The 14,670-nt window shown below is 44.5% G+C and overlaps 1 protein-coding gene across 3 annotated transcripts in view; it reads left to right on the top strand.

The window, feature by feature from the left end:
- SETBP1 (SET binding protein 1) overlaps positions 1 to 14,670 on the top strand; it is a 261,399-nt gene that overhangs the window by 118,146 nt on the left and 128,583 nt on the right. For 2 of the 3 annotated variants that reach the window (XM_068422708.1, XM_068422706.1), the window contains one exon: positions 2,210 to 2,281. The exons of the other annotated variant lie outside the window; for it this stretch is intronic. In XM_068422708.1, coding sequence (XP_068278809.1) covers positions 2,210 to 2,281 — 72 coding nt within the window. The remainder of the gene's footprint in view (positions 1 to 2,209; positions 2,282 to 14,670) is intronic. 3 annotated transcript variants of the gene reach the window in all.

Here is a 14,670-nt window from a genome sequence, read left to right as displayed (position 1 = left end):
GCAGGCTTTGTATGGAGTAGGAGGTCTACAGCAACTGATCTCTCACTCTTGCTCCTTTCAAATGTGCCTTGAGCCATGTAGTTACTGCAGCTCAGTTTGAGCTTGCACAGAATAGATGCTGTTGTCTCTTCTTGTGCTTTTCTGTTTGTCACATATGAGGGGTATGTAGTGCTTGGCCCAGGAAACCTTGGACAAGGTGAAGAAACCATGGCAAATGTCAACAAGAGGGTTGGCCAAGTAACTTGGAGTAATCTGTGTGTCATTGTACGTTCCACCAGATCCCACCTGTTCTTCATGAATAAAGTATACGCATAAAAATATGTGGGTTTATGTGCACATATGTGTTTGCTGTTTGCTTTTCAGTTGCCTCTTTTGACTTAATGAGCTGTGTATTTAAGCTACCATCTTCACCAAGGGCACACATCATGCAGACCTTGCCTGAATTTCCCAGCAGTCCTTGCTGATAGTTTTGGCTGCAGCTGCACCTCTTTCTCTGGCCACAACCTCCTCTTTATAACCTGAGATCCCTGACCATGGGATGCCAACCTACAAAAGCAAATGCCAGGAGTGGGGATTAGAGCCCACATCAAAGTGAGCAGAGGAGACCCTGGCAGCTGTCCTAACCTGCCATGCACCTGCACGGAGCATGGCTCACACTTTTAGATGTGGAGCCAGCTTGTGTTTACTACTGATTTAAACCTCTTAATACTTCAGTTACCAAATAAAAATTCCCAACGGAATTACAGAGATGATGCCAAAGATACAGACAAATATTAATGTGGACCAACAGCACCCATGTGTGCAAAGTAGCAATGCAGTGTTTGTCATTCAGGAAGGTAAACTGAGGACAGGTAACGAAGAGACCTTCCTGAGCCTTTATATTTCAGCATGCAGACCTCTTTCATTTCCTCAGTAACATGACAATGCTGTGGAGAAAGAGAGCTTGTCCATCTTGGGATGAAAATTTTACTCTTATACTTTCCAAGTAGTCCAAGTAAGCCATCTGGGCAGCTTGGTCATACTTCCCAAGGAGCACTGCAAGGCATTGACAAGGCAGCTGAATGTCTTTGTCTTTATTTCTCCCTGTATCAAAGATGTGTCTTTGGATGTATTTCCCTGAAACATGATGTGTCGTGAATCTCAAGTTGCTTCCTTTAACACTTTATAATGAGAAACATTGCCTGCTTGGAGTTGTTAGGAGATGGCTCGTGTCTAGAAGGGTTAATCCAGAGGATTCTTCCAAGGCTATCTTCCACCCCTTCTCCTCACACCTTCCCCATTATCTGTCTTTTATTTTCTTGGACTGGTAACCTCACATTTCTGTAATCTAAATGTGCAAATGCTTTGTAGTCACGGTCCAGTAGCTGGGTTAATCTCAGACCCCTGGAGTGGCAGATGGCTGATTTGTTGCTGATTCCAGTTATAGAGAATCGTGCCACCTATTATCTTTGCACAGGCTGCTGCTTAAAAGGATGCCTTGGGCAAAATCGGTGAAAAGCAAAGCAAAGAAAACACACTCTGGTCTGCATCACCACAGGTGAAAATGTAAAATATTTCACCTTTGTGTGAAGGGCTCGAGAGATGGACAAAAAGGGGAGGGAAGGCAGGAGGGGAAGAAGGGGAGAGGAAGATCTCATTTTTGTACCAGAAGTGCAGAAGCACAGGGCAGAGCATGTTTGCCGCAGTCACGATGTTGAATCACGAGCACTTACCCTGTTTTAAATGGTTTTGCAATATGGTAGCCCTTGGCTTCAGCTCCTTGCTTTAACTCTTAAACAAAGCAGGCAGGTTGGCATCCTGTGACACCTTCCTGCTCTTCCTGAGCCTTTCCAACGTGGGTTGTCGTAGGAATCCATGGCACCACTCCCTGCCATCACGGCTCATTGCATGCTCTGCAGCTGCTGGGGAAAGCCATGATGGCCCCGTGGTGTTGCCACACTTACCAGGGCTGCTTGGGAGGAGAAACCTATGCATCTGTGTGGGTTACAGGGAAGCTTGGGAGACCTTCCAAAACTGAGCGGGGCTGAAGGTGAATCCTTACACCAGGTGCTCAGAGGGCCCCGGCTGGCAGGTGGTGGTGGGCACGCAGAACGGTGTAATGAAATGGAGATGGGCAGAGCAAAATTTTGGATGCTTGTGACCATTTTCTGCACAGTCATTCCCACAATCAAGGTTTTCTCTTTTCTCTTTGCTCTGGGAAATGCCACAGAGTCAGATGAAGAATTTGGGAAGAGAGTGTGGGTTCCCTGTGCAGAGTCCAGTGACGAAATCTGTGAACAAGGTAAGAACAAGGGATTATGGCTGTGAAAGTTTTTGTTTCTTCCTTTTCCCCTTCCAAACCCATTATTGCAGTGTTAGACATGAAATGTAGGATGCGCATAGCACAGAAACTGATATTCCAAGCGCTAAGCGAAGGGGTCTGAAAAGATGAAGCTAAACAGGACTTCTTTTTAATGCATGCTATTATGATGGCTTCAGTTTTAGAACAGTTTGTATTGCATCCAAATGATCTATGTATGAATAATTGTTACCAACCTCCTGACACCAGGACCTAATTAGGAAGTAAGAACCTCAAATAGGCCATTTGCGTAGTGAGCTTCCGTATGTCTCCTTGTGCAATTTATTTGCTTCACTCCATTGAGATATAATGAGAATGAAACTCCTAGAACTGCCTTTGACTCTGAGGCTCTCCTCTTCGTCTCCCACACAGTTATAGCCCACTATTAGGAAGATAGTATCTATTTCCCTTTGTTCATAACGAAAAAGCTATTGTACTGCTACTCTTATTCCAAATTGCCCAAGTTTCTCTATTTCCAAGTTTCCAATGGAAATAGAATGAGAAACACCAAAACAACCTGCAGCCTAAGAAAAATGTAATGCTGTCAGAGAAAACACAGAGAAGGTTAAGATAGGATGATCTTGAAGGAATACTACCTAACGTATCTACCTCAAAACCCTGCTGAAAAGCAATGTTGTGGTATTTCAGTCAATGTATAGATGCAATTTGAGGAACTCAATGTATAGATGCAATTTAAAGAGTGCTGTGTTGGTTCTGTTTGGCTTTCTTCCTGCTAGGACATGAGGAAGGGAGAAAGGTCGGTACAAGGCTGCCTGAGTTTTGTCTTAGTTTTGAATATTTAGCTTAGTTGGACCAACATGCTCTCTGGGGCTCCCCGTTCAGGTTAGGTTGCAGAGCATGTTCGTTAAATATGGTTTGAGAAGGTATCCTTTATTTCCAAACATCTCGTACACGCATGACTCCATCCCATGCTTCCAGTGTCCTGCTTAATTTTTTTACTCTCATCAACCCAATGTCAGTAAAACTTAAAAATATGATTGAGTACCATTGGGATGAACTTTAATGAGTGCTCAAGGTTTTGGGTTTTTTTCCCCCCAAATGAGGGCCTTCTTTAGTTTCCCAGTGAAAGACAGTTCCACTTGCAATGATTTTGTTTATGATAATTCACTTGCATGTTCCCTTCCAGGAACTGTCATTGCCTTCCAGAAGGGAGGTTAGTGCTGGTCCCTTTGCAATGATAATTATAATCAGACCTGTCAGCCTTCACACAGTCTACGCTTATCACTTGCATTTAGGAGGATTTTTCCTGAAGCCTATTACCAGGCTGCTTCTTAGGGAAAAATAGTCATGACTTTTTCTGCTAATCTTTGATGGCTCTCAGCTTTGAAAGCATGGAGAGGAGCAAAATGGCTGCCAGTTGCAGTTAAAGAAAGTGTCTGTTGGTCCTGGTGTAGAGCTCTGTGTCTGGAGAACCAGGGGAGTGGGCGGGTAAGCTGTGAAACGCTGAGGGGTTTAATTTGGTTGTGTCAATTATTCAGGTGTGGGAGATGCAAAACAGTGCTTTTTCCAATGGTAATGCTCACAGAAACTAGCTCTGCAGACCCGCTAGACGAGGGACTCAGGTGGCAGGTGGTTGTTGGCACTGGTACCCTCTCTCCCTGCTGTTTTGGGCAGCAATCTGTGGTTTTGCCCATGTTGAAACGCTTGGGCACAGGATGGCCAGAGAAGAGGCTGTGGTCAGTGCTGGAGGCGATGGCTGGCATCCAGGGATGGGCGCAGTGCAGGACCGATGGACCCACTGCCACCAGCACACCGCAGTACAGTGGTGACAAACTGGCCGATGTGGTGGTGTTGGGTAGGTTGTGGTTCGGTATTTTATTCATCCCAGGATGTTTGAAAATTTTTCAGCCTAGTGTTATTCACTGGGAAACAGATCGCCCCATTTACTAGATTTCCCCCCCATTTTCACTCCGTTATTCTTATTGATATGCTAATAAGGCCCCTTTCTTTGATTTTTGCTTTTTGATAACTTAAAGAAAAAAAAAAGAAGTACTTTTTACCATTTCATTAGTCTAAATGTGGTGTATCTTTTAGTCCATCCTATGTTATCACCATGCTCTTCGTAATGTCCTCAGAGATTTGGGCTCCTTTGATTTTGGCAGAATTTGAGGGTGGTCAGCACTTCATAGCTTTCGTAGCAAAGGAAGTGGTGGGAGAGTGGGAACTCTTAGCATTCTCTGCAGTTATATATTTACGGTGTGGAGGGGTATGATTTGCCTTTGTTTTATTTAAATTCACTGGGAACTAGAGATTTATTTATCAGGTGTCACTCCCTGAAGGAATATAAATGCCGTATAGCAAAGACTTCATCTATTATGCAAACAGATTTGAAGTCTTTGCTATTGCATTCCTCTGCCTGCTGCATGGAGTAGAAATGCCTTCGGCTGAACAGAGACAGAGCGATACTTAGCGGTAGCATCTTATGACCTTTTGATCAGCTGAGATCTCTGTATTAGTGGACAGATTATGATGTGATGGAAAGAGGACCAGGAATAGTCTTTTTATCATGAGATCCTTCCTGTGAATATCCTTCTTTGGTGTATTCATGTGGTTAATCACTAGGGCCAGGACCATCATTTGAAAACAGAGGAGTGAAATACTGGTACAGGCAATCCAAATATACTCCAGTTTGCCAACTACAGATGGATGTTGAGGCTTACAGTTTCTCCCTAATATTCTCCCTCCCTCCTGTTTCTATCAAGGCTGTAGATGACCTTGGAATATTTCCTATCACTAGTAACCCCATTTTGTCAGAAAGATCTGCACAAAATGGACCCCGAGTCTTTGGACTACAGGGGAGCTGCAGTCCCCAAATCAAAGGTACACACGTGGTGAATATGGATATCTGACTGTGAAGGGAAGCATTCACATGGAAATTTCCCTGTCAGTTTTCAAATAATAACAGGAATGCTTAAACCTATCTCAACCCTTCTTAGGAAACAAATGCAGGTTTTTAAAAATGTACAACCCTGATAGTGTTTCTCTTTTTATGGAGCCAAACAGAAATAAGAACAACTTTTACATTGATCTTACCTACCTGCCCGTGCAGAATTACCCCTTAAACTTTGCTGTAGGTTTAAATTAGCCTCCTTTTTATCTTAATGCTCAATATGAGTCTTCAGCCTCCTTGGTAATCAGGCATAAAGAAACGCTCATTCGTTGCTGACTCTGCACATCAGTAATGGTTGTGCTGAAGTTTGATCTGGCTGCTGTGGCCACTTTTGGAAGAAAGGAAGGAAGGAAGGAAGGAAGGAAGGAAGGAAGGAAGGAAGGAAGGAAGGAAGGAAGGAAGGAAGGAAGGAAGGAAGGAAGGAAAGAAGGAAGGAGGGAAGGAAGGACAGACATGTGTTTGTGAAGTCTGATGTAAATGCGCTTGGGTCTGTCTGAGCATTAAGTATGTAGCATAGCCCTGCACACGTTAGCACGGGGATATCCGAGTTTTACATGTTTTATTTCCTCTTGAAGCCAAATGAGCTGCTCATTTTTCTGACAGGAAGAATGAGAAGGGCTGGAAGTGTGTGAATCCCAGGCTGCTGTCAGTGTAGTAGGGATGCTGATGCGTCAGGTCTGGAGAACAATAGCTGCCACAGCCCTGTGGAAACTCTTTGAAAATGAGAAGGTTATGGAGGTGGAGGAAACGCACAGCAGGACACTGTCTCCTCTTATCTCCCCCAGCCTCTTCAATCAGGTGCCTGCTGGGCTTCCCACTCCTCCTGTCTTTTGCACTAGATCATAGGATCATAAGGTATTAGACTCTGCTGGCATGAAGTCATCCGCCATCCTCCTGGCATTATAGCTCCCTGAGTCAGGGAGCCGCCATGAAGCGTTGAGGCTGTGGGCCCACGTGGTGCTTTTAGCTGCAGCTGCCAGGGCCACAGAGGTGTCCAAATAGGAGCTGAGAGGAGGCACTAGCTGCCTGACACAAGCTTCCACAACCTTTCCTTTGTGAAAAGCAAGCACTGCAAAGGGTGGATGCTGTCTGTTCACCAAGAAAGTTCAATCGCTGAAAGACAGCCAGCTCACTATGATAAGGTGCTTCTCCCCAAGATCCAGCTGCAAACCATGAGTCAGTTGCTTCATGGGTGATGCTCACGGACAAGCATTGCAAGCATCATGAGTGAAACCATTCAAAGGGATGGGTTTCTCTGAACGGCTCCCATCTGAGAGTAAGAGCTTCTGCTGGCAGCTTTGAAACCTTTCCACTGAGAAAACTCTGTAGCGTGTGTGGTGAAGACGGTGTAGGTACGAAATGTTTTCTCTGCCTCCCTGTGCTGCCTTGTAGTGCCCGGGTCCCTGTAGGGTGTAGGAGGGTGCCCAGACTTGGGCAACACCATACCAAGGTTTTCCCTCTTGGTCTGTGATTGCATTAATGCTGCTGTGCCTTCTGCCAGATGGTCCCTGCCCTGATATAGTCTGTTCTTCTCAAGCTAAAGTGCTTGCATTAAGCTTCTTGTTTCTCAGAGGGACCCATGAAAACAGTCTCACTTTGCCTTGGACAGCTCAGCACAGAAGTTCCTATGGGACATCTTATGGTCCTCCAGTGTAGCATGGTTAGAGCATATGGGAACTGCTTTAGATGGGGTGCTTTTTTGGGGGTATGCAATTTAAAGTTGCAAATGTTGAAGATGTAGTATCAGGCAGATGACAGTGGTGTGGGATGGGAAAAAGAGGACAGTGGTTTGTTTATGCAGTTAAGCTGCCCATGTATAACATCTTTGTCATTTTAAACACATGACATCTGGTTCCTTGCAATTATTCTTAGATTGCAGACGCAGTAATCTACAGTTTCTCACTGAATAAGAGTCATATCATGAACCAGCAAAAGATTATTGTGATAACCAAATTTAGAGCTGTGCAACTCCCTTCTCCTCACTGGAAAGAGGTGATCTTGGGCAGGAAAAGGTGAAGAGGACATGTGCCATATCAATGTCTTAGGCTGCATCTGTCTTAAGCAAGTTAAGCAGTGTCTGGGAATGTTGCTTGGTGTGGGAGTGTGACTGCATATACTCAAACTACTAGACCAGTCCTTGGCCATGACAACTAGCAAGCTCCTAAATCATCCCTAAGCATGGATCAGTGTTCATCCCAGTGAGCTGTTTGCATTTAGCTGCTGCATTAGGGAAGCTAAGACATGGTTGCTAGCAGAGATACGAACCATTCTGTGCCAGTTGGCCTCAATGCCTGGGGATATTTCTGGGCACATTTAATTTACTAGTGGCTGAAGAGGCTCAGGCCCAAGTGAGAAACTGGACTCCATCATCCTAAACTCCATTTGTCAGCAGTGGGAGAGAGAGGAGGGCCACCATCAGGGGCTGATTCAATCTCCCTTGGTCTTGACCTCTCCAAATCATAGATGGCAGCTAAAGCAGCTAGCCTACAGGGTTCACGACACTGATAGCAGAGGAAAGGCTCTATTATCACAGAAAAGGCTATGTGTAGTATGGGTACATTTCCTGCATATTTACTAGTCACCTCCCCTGCCTCTCCAACCTCAGATTAAGAGATCTTAAGCCATTCAGTTGTTCTTTCCTGCAACTGCAAGTGCCACAAGTTATTTTTCTTCACAGGAAGTATTTTTCTCCCTCACCCCAGGTAGGTCCTTTTTCAATAAGTTCCTGTCCTAAGCCTGGTGTTCTGTACCATATCCTTTTAATGGTTTGGTGGCTGATAGTTAAATGTGTCCATAAGAGACAATTGTAGACTTATATGTAATAAAAAATCCATCCTATATGGAAGGATATCTTTCAAATATAAGTAAATCCTTTGTTTGATAAAGTTTTATTTTGAGTTTGCCCTATCTAACTGTATATATATATATATATACACACACTTTTTCACACTGAATCAAAAACCTAGGTGAAAAAAATAACTTTGGCTCAACTACTGCAACCAAAGTGTAATGTTTCATTACCTTTTCTTTCATTGAAATCTGTCCATGCACAAGTTGATCTGATATAATACATATTTAAACATATCAAAGATTTTTGGTCACAGTGGGGACGAAATTGTTGAGGTAATTTGGCACATATTTGGAAACATGACCTTAATCTGCAGGTTTCGGTGGAGAAAGTACTTTCTCCAGGTGTTTCAGTAAGTCAGATAAGTAAATTGTATTTTTGATATCTTAAAGATGTTTCATTTTAGGCAAAGGAAGCAATATCACAGTTGTGTCACTGAAATTCAATGCCCTGTGTTGCTTGTTAACAACTGCACATTTATTGTTTCAGTGTCCCAGTTTGCTATCAAGTATCAGTGCACTACTACATACCAAATAATCAATAGTTCTGTCAGTTGAATATGCCCTGGAAATACAGTATTACTGTTAGTATTGATCCACAGAGCAGAAATCAAGGCATCAGGCTTTGCAGGCATTACTTGCTGGCACCCTGGCTGTGATGTGCTATTCCCCAGGGACCAATGTTTTCTGCACACCCCACATCCATGTGTAATAATGAGCACGAACATAAACACAAGGGTGTCAGAGCGCACATGACCTGCAGGTATGGTGCGTGTAGTTTCGTTTCAGCCTTCTGTGGTTTGTGGGTGCAGCAAACCAGCTGCAAAGAGCGCTGGTAGAATCAAGCTGCGTCAGCTCCAGTATCCATCTCTAACAGTGCAGCGTAGCAGCTTGGCTGGCCAAAGTAATCCACATCCCAGTGCGCTCTTCTTCATGGGAACAGTGAGATGGGCTGCAGATGGATGGCTGGAGACCTCCGGCAGCCTTCTCCAAGCATCATGAGCAATGTTGTTAATGGAGGCTCATGTGGTTTGCTTGTGGAGCTGACTTCAGGCTTAAATTACCAGTTGAGAGGAAGAAAGCCCTGCAACATCAAGGTGTGCTGGCAGTGTCAAGACCGTCAGTTCTTTGCTCTCCTGCCTCCCAGGCTGCCAGCTTGCCTTGGGAGGAAGAAAATGTAGTGCTTCTGATTCCCACGTGTGCATTCACACATACCCCTGTGAGTTAGGCGGTCTTTGTCGTATCTGCAATGGCTTCGTGATGAAGCTGTGAATGAAAATTTGGCAGATGATTGATTTTACAATTGTCAGTCTTCCCAGAAGCAGCCCAGAATTTCATTAACTAAGATATAGGCATGATTTCCTATAAGCTCTTTTCATATTTTACTAGATCCAGATAAATTAAATCAATATTTTATGTATGTGCTACCAAAATTAGTTGGCACAGTACTCTTCATATAGGAACACTATAGTCCTGCTCGTTCGTATTTCAGCAATAGCTGCACTATAGGATGCTACCGTCACTGATAGTGTTTCTTTAATAAGTGGCTCTACTTGAATAATAAGAGTGCTGGGGAGGAAGTAACCCGAATGTGAGCAGAGCATAACCTTGGTGAGGGTGAGTGAGGAGATGTAGGCATTTGGGGGAAAGGAATGGCTCCACCATGCTACCATGGCTAGGAAAAGGTGCAGGACAGTCAGTGACGGAAGGGTAAAAGCAGGATCTCAGATGGCTGGAAGGAGTTCATGAGAGCCCCTAACAAGGTGAGGGAGGAAAATGGCTTTCCTTACACATGCCTTAGGAAGAGCAAATCAGGAGAAATGGTACCCTCTGCAGTGCCTCACTTCCCTCCTTGGGAAGGTGGAGTCATCTTTGATTCAGTGTTGTCAGGACCCGTTGTGCTCGCAGACAGTATCAGGCAGAAGGGTAACAACCAGCCTTTGAATAGATATGAATGGAGAAGGCTGCTAGTAACAAAATGCTCCTTGCACAAAGCCCACTGAAATCATTGGGAAGACACCCAGCAGCTCCATTTTCTTTAGGTCACTCCTGTCATAGGAGCCTTCCCTGTCATGTGGCAGGAGGAGGAGCAGCACCCCAGCCCATGTGGCTTCCGACGTGGAGCCATCTCAGCCTCGAGTGACTCAATCCGCTAACATGGTCACACACTCAACCATACCGCAGGGTCTGAGAAACTTCCCACAGCATATGGAGGAAGATGACTAACAGTAGCCAGGGTCTTCCCCTCAGCGGGAGGCATGTGTGCCGCAGGGTGTCTACCTTGGGATTTTTTTTGATGGCATTACCAGCTTAGTTCTGTCTTGCAGGTGACCTTTACCCACATCATCAAAGGTCCCCTTGCTCCCAAGGAGCAAATTCATCAGCTTTATTCTTCATCTGAGAGTTTCAGCTTATCTCCTGCATGGCAAGCCATTTAGCACTTGGGAGATGAAACTCAAGACAACGTCTTGGGAAGTCTGTGCGAGGAGCAAGAGACACGTGTTATCTCTTGCTGGGAGGAATCAAGGACAGGTTTGACATGCTCAGAGCAGCCTGAGTTACAGAGAGATGCAATGCAAGGCTCTGTACCCAGTGGCGTTTCCTCAGACATGACCTCGTATCAAAGATTACATTTCTACACTCTTTCAGAGGGAAGAAACAAAAATTCAGACACTCAGACAGAGGCAGGTATGACTTAGAGCTCAGAGCTGCTACTGTGCAAGAACGTGGAGTTATAACTGAAGTTGTCATCAGTTGTGTCTGTGTACTGTCAACAAAAGGAGGTGATGCCATGGTTGCTCACTCTTCAAAACGTTTCTCCCTCCAGCAGTATCACCTCTTCTCTATACAGCCTCAGCAGCTTACTTCAGCTGCTTCAACTGAAACCACAAATGATGTCATTATATTTTTTTGTCGTTGGATGGTGAGTGAATGGCCATTTCTACCCTTATCTCGTCTTTTAGATAAAATGCCCCAGAATGCCATCATTGAAGTTCAGAGGTCATTGGTGACTTTAAAATCCTCTCCAACTGCCTTGGATCAAAACCAAATGAAATAACATTCAATGTGAGAGTCAAGAGGCTAACACACCAAAATGATGTGTCCAACGCAAGCAGCTTGCTGGTTTCAGAATGTTTCTGGCAGCCATCTGCTTGTTTGAATTTGAGGATGTGACGCTTTTAAAAGTCACAGAAAAAAACACACGCTCGACCACAGTCTTCAGATATTTTACTTGATAACAGGATTCTCTTTTTTTGTGCCCATTTTCTTACAGCCTCAAGAATGTCCTGTTTTGCAATCATACTGTCAGCAGGTGTTCGTGGTGCTAAAATACCACGATGTGTAATTTTCTAATTTAAAAAAAAATCTTTTTGAAGCTTCAAAACATTTTCTCCTCACTCCTCTTCATGAATGAGCAATGGAATAGTGTGCTATTAAAACTCAATAGCCACTCATTTGTTTACATGGTTAATGATTGGCCTTTTTTAGCTAAAAAGATACATTTTTTTTAATGCTACTCCTATTTCAAGTCTGTGGTCTCAGCCTTGTCCTGTGTAACAAAGAAACCAGTCGTTTTATGGATGGTGTTAACCGAGACACCAGTGACCGAATCACATTTAAGAGCTAGATTCCCCTTTTATTCTCAAAGGTGGTTAGGATCAAAGCACCGAGAGGCCACGGCTGGAGAGAGAAGCTTGAACTCCCGGTGTATCTTCCTGTGAACAAATAAAGACATTATAGATTCCCTCGCTGCCAGTGTGACCCCTTTAATCAGCAGCATGTCCACAGTTAAGAAGATGATATTGTGGTAGTCTGTAAAAATCCCTGCCATAGTTGGAGCATCATAAAGCAAATCTATTATTGTTCTTGGCCCGAAGATTGTATGACATTAAAAGGTGAAGACGGGAGCCAAAGGGTTGGCAGAGGCAGGCAGACAGCAGTGGGAAAAAGCTTCGCTGTGCCTATCGACACACCCAGCTGTGGCCAGCTGTTACTGGGGTTGTGTGCATCGCACTGGGAGAGGTTTGGAAGAGGACTGCGGAGAAGGCTGGTGGATATGTAACAAGAGCCTTTCCTCTACAGGAGAGACAGCCTCGGGGAAGAGATGAAGGTGTATTAGCAGAAGTTGTTTACTCTCTTACTTGGCACTTGCTTAGGGAAAACATTCTTTCTGGATTTATTTTTTAAAATATATATGAATAAGGCATTCATAAACTAATGAAAGCTACATTTTCATCAATTATAATGGACTCTGTTAAATTCTGGACATTTACCACATCACAATGTTTATCTGCAAGGCAATATTTCCCTGTGCTTAATAAAGGGAAGAGCAGGAGTACCACAGCAAATCTAAGCAACTTCTAGCACTGTGTGTTGGGATTTTAATGGCACCCACATTACCTTGGCTGCTTCTTATAGCTGCATCTTGCTTTATGTGACAATACTTGTTTTTTATGTCGTGCTTTTCTCACATAAATCTCAGTGTTTCACAAAGGGTAGGATGCTATGCCCATTTCAGAGAACAGAAAAAACACAAAGTAAGGTGATCTGGTTGCAGCCACAGAGTAGCACTGTTGGGAGCAGACCTTGATCTTCTTAAGTCCCATCTTGGGAGTCCACTGCATCTCCAACAGGAAGCTTTACCCATTTGTAGAAAGGCTTATATGGGGTTTGAATCAAAGTCTTGCATCAAAATGGGGTGAAAGGAGTGGGCATCTCCCCATTGACTTCTTGGGGTGCTGGATTGATCTTCTCTGACAGTCAAGCATCAGAATAGCTAACTGCAAGGGAAAATATTCAGATTGGTATATAAAACAAATAGTACGATGCTACCTGTGTTTTCCTTCCATTTTTATCACTGATCATAGCCTGTTGGCTCTTCCTAGCGGGATTTTCTATAAGTCCTCTCTGGCGTGGAGAAGGGAAGAGCTGACCTCTCCTGTGTTGAACTTGCCTGTTTGTCATCTTCTGGTCTCAAATTTTCTTTGGAGGCAGCTCGGGTTCGATCTTTTCCTTCTGAAGCCTTGTGAGACTGACCAGGTCCTGTGCTCCTGTCTGGCAGTGGCAGCGGCAGCGGCAGTGGCAGCAACTTGGGAGGCATAGAGCTGGGAGAGCAATAGTGTAACTCCCTACAAAAGCTATCTGTGGCACTGGGTCATCCATAATTAGCCAGTTATTTTGGGTGGAAAGGCACCTGCTTGCTTAAAATGAACCTCTTCCCCAACTCTGTGCTTCTGGGAGGGTCCTAAAAGCCCTGGAGCAGGGGTTTAATTTTGAAGCCATCCTTGTGATGTCTGAGTTGGGAACCTGTGGTGTTCATAAATTGCCTTGCTGTGTTACAGATGGCCATATTGGCCAGCCTTACTGCAGACTTTGAGGGGCCACGCTTCAGTCCAGCCATGCAATACTGGTTGTTGAAGAGCTACCATGTCCCTTCAGATCCTCTGATGTGTCCTTTGCCATCATGCACCAGACCATTTTGCAGTGAGGGATTTTATTTCAGGAAAAAACAAAGGGGTCGTTGTCCGGCAGCTCCAGAAATCTGTGGGAGCCATGCTGCCAAACACCCTCTCCCTTTGGCATTGGGACTCTCCTGGCGTGGAGCTGCCTTTGATTCACAGTGATGGAGGATATGATGGATGAACCTCTTTGGGCTCCCTCCTTCTTGGAAACAAGCTGTAAATCTAAATGGATTGTATCCCAGTGAAATCAGCTGATGAATTCATCAATCAGGCTGATTCAGAAATCTTCCTGCTGCTTGCAGGGAGAAGGCGTACTCAAAACATACTCCCTGATAATTGAGGAGCCATCCTTCCACGTGGCCACAGACTTACTGCCACCACGGCGTTTCCCATTAAGGTACCCTGTGGTCACACAGCTCTCAACAGACTAGAGGAGCAGAGGAAGGAAGTGGGCAATAGCATCCTTCCTCCAAACCCTTGTCTGCCCTATGGACCCATCACCTGGCCAAGGAAGGATCTTTCTGTTATGAGACCTGGATGTCCTCCAAAAGGCAGATCAAGGGTCTAAGACTAGACCTAGGGAGCGGAAGTAAAAAAAAAAAGCTGAATGTGTGTCTCAGCACCAAGCCAAGCTGCTATTTCTGATGAAAGCTTAAAAAAGCACCATTCCCCAACTTCATATACTTTGAGGATCTGGTTGCTCCCTACAGATTAATGATTTTGTGAAGCTTTTAAAGAACTCTAGTGAAAGACTTCAAAGTCTCTGGCTGAAATTTCCCTGTCCATGCTGGTCTGACATTTGGTTTTCTGGAAGAGGGCTCAAATCAGAGGATGAGGATGCTTTGGCCAAAGGGTCTAGCAATTTGAAAGAGACACTCAGCCATTACTAACTTTTTCTCAAATAGTGTGAGAAATATGCCAGAGGGTGCTCACACGAGCATTTCTGTGTGAGAGAGAAGGCAATTTCACTTGCACAGTGACTACACCACTGAAGCCACGCTTTGGTGACATCACCAGATGCATTTTTCATCCTTGCATTTAACTCACAGTATTTTAGGTGCTGCAAGCATAGGGATGTTTGGTAGACCTAGAGCTGAGCTCACAAAGAGCTC

Source organism: Nyctibius grandis, chromosome Z (assembly GCF_013368605.1).
Source record: "Nyctibius grandis isolate bNycGra1 chromosome Z, bNycGra1.pri, whole genome shotgun sequence".
Lineage (NCBI taxonomy): Eukaryota > Metazoa > Chordata > Aves > Nyctibiiformes > Nyctibiidae > Nyctibius > Nyctibius grandis.
The sequence above is the reverse complement of the archived record's forward strand: the minus strand, read 5'-3'. Positions and strand labels throughout refer to the sequence as shown.